General features: G+C 43.7%; 1 protein-coding gene across 6 annotated transcripts in view; it reads right to left on the reverse strand.

Moving 5' to 3' along the window:
* Window positions 1–4,175: 4,175 nt before the first annotated feature.
* LOC112139385 (regulator of G-protein signaling 12) overlaps window positions 4,176–5,691 on the reverse strand; it is a gene marked incomplete at its 3' end in the record, with an annotated part of 14,441 nt that continues 12,925 nt past the window's right edge. For all 6 annotated transcript variants that reach the window (XM_024262174.1, XM_024262173.1, XM_024262169.1 and 3 more), the window contains 1 exon segment: window positions 4,176–4,295. In XM_024262174.1, coding sequence (XP_024117942.1) covers window positions 4,176–4,295 — 120 coding nt within the window.

The raw sequence follows: 5,691 nt of genomic DNA on the forward strand, positions 1-5,691 counted from the left end.
TTCAAGTTCAAACAACTTTATTTATCCCCGAGGGGCAATTCTATTTTTAGATGCAGAGAGTGTCTACAATCAACATACAAGTTACACATGAAACAGGAGCATAGAGAGAAATAAAAATAGTAACAATAAGGGGAGAAAAATCCTATGGTTCCACAATACAGGAGAGGTCTGACGTTGAATAAAAGAGACAATATATACAAAGAAGAAGATAGTATAAAAATATTACACATATGTAAATATATATATATGCACACAAGATGACATAAAGTGATGTAGTGTGTTTGTGATAATTTAGTTTAATTGTACTGAATAGCTGGATTGTAGGTCAGCGTTAAGTAGCTGGACTCCTCTTGGTATGAAGGTGCTCTTCCTCCTCTGTGTTTTACATCCAGGAATCCGAAGCCTGCGATGTGAGGGGAGTCATTCCAACTCTTGATGCATGACATGGGAGGGGTCTTGAAGGATTTTGTTGGTTTTCTTTGTTGTCTGTTGATCACACATGGTGGCAAGAGGTCTGATTGGCTGCTCAATGATTTTTGAGCAGACTTTAACAATATGTGTGAGACGTTTTTTGTTCTGTACTGTTAGCGAGTGGAACCAGCAGATGAATGAGAAGGTAATTACATTATCAATGAAGGCGTAGTAGAATCTGGTCAGGATGTCACTGCTTGTTCCAAATGATTTTAATTTCCTCAGGAGGTATTGTCTCTGACTGTACTTTGCTAAGATAGCTTCAGTGATGGAGGAGAACCTCAGCAGGTCATCAAAGATGGTTCCCAGGTATTTGTACTCGCTGACAAATTCTACTGGCTCTCTATGAAGGATGGTGGGGGCTGACTCAGCCAATTGTTTTTGTCTGGGGGAGAAGGTCACTATCATCTCTTTTGTTTTGTTGATGTTGAGCTCCAGGTGAGAGTTTTCACACCACTCCATGAAGTCCTGTATGGCCGAGGTGTGGTGCTGTGATTGGTCAGAAGACAGCGATAGGAGGACAGTGTCGTCAGCAAACTTAACGATGTGACAGTTCTGATGGGCAGACCTGCAGTCGTCTGTGTAAAGAATGAAGAGCAGGGGAGAGAGAACACAGCCCTGAGGAGAGCCTGTGGATGTGTAAAGGGTGTCAGACAAGAAGTTGTTCACCAACACTCTCTGAGACCTGTTAGTGAGGAAGTCTAGGATCCATCGAGTGAGCTGGTGGTCGATGCTGAAGCGTGAGATTAGCTTCTCAGCGAGGAGGTGTGGCTGCATGGAATTGAACGCTGATGAGAAGTCTGCAAACAGGAGCCTGACTGAGGTGTTTGGCATCTCCAGATGCTTATGAGTGGTGTTCAAAATGAAGATCTGTGCATCATCAACCCCTCTGCCTTCCTGGTACGGAAACTGAAGTGGATCCATCAACTGATAGGTTTGCTTCATGATGTGTTCCTTGATAATCCTCTCCATTGACTTCATGGCCAGGGATGTGAGGGCCACAGGGTGGAAGTCATTCAGGACCTTAGGTTTGCTCTTTTTTTCAATGGGGATCACCGTAGAGTGTTTCCAGCATGCGGGTACTATGCCACTAGACAGGGAGCTCTTGAACAGATGAAGAAACACCCCACCAAGTTGCTCAGCACAGTGCCACAGGGTTCGCCCACAGATGTTGTCTGGTCCTGGAGTCGAGATCTTTTTTGTCCTCTTAAGGGCTCTCACCACCTCAGTTGTGTTTATTGTAAGGGGGGAGTCCTGAGTTGTGAGTGATGAGATGACTGAGTTTATCTGGTTGGTGTTATCCTTCTCAAATTGGGTGAAGAAGGAGTTAAGGTCGTTGGAAAGAGAAGTAGAACTGCTGCCTGTGATCTGGATGGGTTTCCGGTCAGATGGAACAGAGTTCACAGCTGCCATGTTTTTGAGGCCTTGCCAGGGTGTTCGAAGATTTCCTGTGGCAAAGGACTGTTCTACTTTGTTTGTGTAATCCCGCTTGGCTTTTTTTACGGCTTGTTTGACCTCCTTATTTACCTCTTTCTTTTCAACCTCAGTTCCAGTGAAGAAAATTATCTTTTTTTTTTTGTTCAAAATGGTTTTAAGTTCTTTGGTTACCCAGGGTTTGTTATTGGCATAGATGGTGACTCTTTTGGTGGGGATAATGCTGTCCACACAGAATGAGATGTATGCAGACACCGTCTCCACCTCTTCGTTGATGTTGGAGGAAGAGGAAGTGAGGATGTCCCAGTCTGTGGTTTCAAAGCATCCTTGTAGTCTGTCGATGCACTCTGTTGTCCACTGTTTGATGTCCTTGGTAATTTTCTGTGTCCTCTTAACCACTGATGAGTAAGTTGGAGCCAGTAATATTCTATTGTGGTCTGAAGAGCCAAGAGGAGGAAGAGCAACAGATGTGTAAGCGTTGAGAACTGAGCCAAAACTTTTATCTAATTTTTTTCCCAGGCGGGTGTTACAGTTTATATACTGATGGAAACCTTTCAGAGTTTTTTCAACTGAACATCAGTTAAAACCACCCATGATAAATTTCGGAGCATCAGGTGAAATGAGGTAATGTATCTAAAACATCTTTTAACTGTTCTGAAGCTGAGGATGAGTTGGCTTTAGGGTGAATATAAACAAGAAATATAAACAGTTGAGGGAATTCCCTCGGCAGATACCACGGGCGTAAGGAGACACACAGGAGTTCAATAGTTACAAAGCTTTTCTCTGACTATCACAGTTTGACACCATCGGGGGTTACTGTAATGTTACGGTAATGGCAGACGTAGCATTAGAAAGCATACTGTAGTTTTGAGATAAAAATAAATAAAGAAACGACTAATCGACTATTAAATTAGTTGTTGAATGTCGACTATTTCTATAGTCCTCGACTAATCCTCGTGCCTAGTGCTGACAAAAAAGACCAGCAATCTGTCCACACTTCCTTGGTGATCGACTTGTCGATCACGATCATCGTATTGGGCCCCCCTTTGGACTATTAATCCACTGGATTCTGAACTGCAAAAATTAAGACTAAAATGGTAAATATCCTTAAATAGCTCTTTCCTACTTTCTGTAAGGCCCAAAGTCCTTTACAGTCAGTATCCCATTCACGCACGAACTCACACTCACACCTTGATGGCAGCTTCTATAACTATGCATTTCTGTCAGACGGTTCATCTTTGTTGAAAAGTAGAAATTTTTAAATGGGAGTTTAAAATTGTTCCCTTCTGAAACCGGCCCCCAGTGGTCATTTGAAGGACTGCAGCATGTAGTACCTGTTGGTTTGGTCATGTCAGGTAGGGAGGGGCTTGGTATTTTGAAGTGTTTGTAGTAGATTCATAGATTGTAAGGTGTATTTGTGCCAGAGCTGGACAATCCCTACACCAGCATGCTCGTCAGTGAGAACAGTTTTGGTTGAGGTGCTGGTCTACTTTTTCCTGAACTCACACCCCCCGAAAAAAATCATTGGATTTTGAGAAGGGACATATTTATGACCAGGACTGACAATGAACACAAACCCATCCTATAGTCTTTATTGGCCTTAGAAAGAAAGATACTCTCTATAGTCTGTGCATATGTTGCCATGGCGATGGGAGAGAAGGACTGAATGTCTCGTGTGGTGATTTGCAAGAGCTTTTATTATTAGGGACAAATGAACCCTGTGTGGCTCAAATGTGACAAATGCCAGAATGATCACAAGCTCAAAGATCACACTGAACACTTCAGCCCTCCATGAGAAGGAAGACTGTGGCCTGATACTAATACAAATGAAGGGGTTGGAGGACCACGCCCATAACAGAAAGTGTTTGACCACGATACTAACTGAAGATGACAGAAAGGTCACTTTGTCTTTATCTTTTCGTCTATTTTTTATAAAGGGGGTGAAGTTTTCCATATCTGTCTTGTATCACATGTTAAGCATGACATGTTTACAAAAGTTTAACAACATCAGACTCTGGAGATCGATGGATAAACTGTGGAAGCATTAATGGGTCTTTCTGTATTAATGATGACTTATCAACAAGCTTATAACTACTGTAATCCCATGCCTTGTAAAAATCAGGAATAGGATAGATTCGTTTCAAACCAGAAAATGAGGAACAATATCTAAAGCCAGCCCTGATTCCTGCATTTTTAAACCACCACCACCTGTCCTATTCAACAGCAGAGAGGAAAGGGTAGTGGAGCATCACAATGTAAATAATCCTCACCTCCAAGTCGTCCAGGGATCGAGCCATGCTGAGACGTTTGGAGCGCCCAAAAGATCGCCTGGTTGAGGAGCGCTGCTGCAGAGGAGGGAATCCCATCGTCAAACCTCTTAAACGACCAGCCTGTGGGCAGAAAGCAGAGGCATGTGGGTAACAAAGGGCAGCAGTTTCAAGGTCCCCACCGATGAAAATCCTGTTTTAAGAGTTTTTAACATGTCTGTGTGTCATTTTTCTTCTTGTAATAAGAAATAATTTTGTTTTGCGTTTCCAAGTATTTCTCCTTTTAAATCAATCAAACTGATGTTTGAATGAATGATCTTCTTTCCATCAACAGCTCTGCTGCACATGCACTAAACCCTCATCTGTTCCTAGTTTGTCTAGTTCAGGTTCTGGAGAAGAGAAGATGGTATCTTCACATTGACTGCAGTCAAATGAGCCGCCGTTCACATTTCTGTGGTCAAATCAGCATCACTGGATTTTTGGTGTGAGTTTCATCCAATACTTACGGTAGCAGGACTGAGAACGCTGGAAAATCTCCACCAGACTCCACAGAGCTTCTTGATGTGACCACGGAAATGTGAACGGCGGCTCATTTGACCGCAGTTGGAAAGGGTTGTAAATCAATGAAAGAGCATTTTGGACTTCCGGTTGGACGTCTACACATGGCGACATAAGAAAGCATGCTCCCGACAAAAGCTGGTAAAAAAAACCCGGTAAAACTCGATTTTTCAAACAAAACCTAGACAAGAACTTCGTTTAAGAGTCACGGGTTGGTAAAGAAATGCCCAAAGCTAAAGGTAAAAAATTGAACTACCCAAACGAAGACCAAATCATCCAAGCTCCACCGGCTAACAGCGAAGATATGCTAACGGGATCGGACATGGAGGACGGCAACAGTGTGAATCTGAGCATCATATTAAAAGAACTGAGAGAGTTCAGAAAGGACAACAGCCAGCAACTGAACGATATTCAAACGGAAATTAACAAGACAAATAAAAGGATAGAAGAGGCAGAAGAAAGGATAGATGAGGTGGAAACCCGAACACAAGCCACGGAGGAAGCGGTAACGGAGTTGTTAAAACTCCAAATCCAACTGAGTGCCAAAGTGACTGAATTGGAGAGCCGCTCAAGACGGAAAAACATCCGAATATACAGCGTAAAAGAAGGATTGGAGGAAAACGCCGGCTCCGTGGCAGCATATGTCGAACGCCTGCTGACTGACAATCTACCGGCGGCGGGAGAAATAAAGGTGGAGGCTGCTTTCTGCGCACCGATACCGAAGCCGCCCCCGAACGCACCGCCGAGGTCCATCATGGTCAAGCTGACGAGCTTCAGGATGAAGGAGGAGGTGCTGAGGACGGCCTGGCAGAAGTGGGGATTCCAGCTGGACGGGAAAACGATCAGCTTCGACCACGACTACGCGCCGGAGGTTTTGAAAAAACGCAAGGAATACGCCGAAGTTAAAGCGGCGCTGAAGGAGAAGAAGATCCGCTTCCAAACGCCGTTTCCAGCAAAGCTG

This window comes from Oryzias melastigma, linkage group LG1 (assembly GCF_002922805.2).
Source record: "Oryzias melastigma strain HK-1 linkage group LG1, ASM292280v2, whole genome shotgun sequence".
In the NCBI taxonomy this organism is placed as follows: domain Eukaryota; kingdom Metazoa; phylum Chordata; class Actinopteri; order Beloniformes; family Adrianichthyidae; genus Oryzias; species Oryzias melastigma.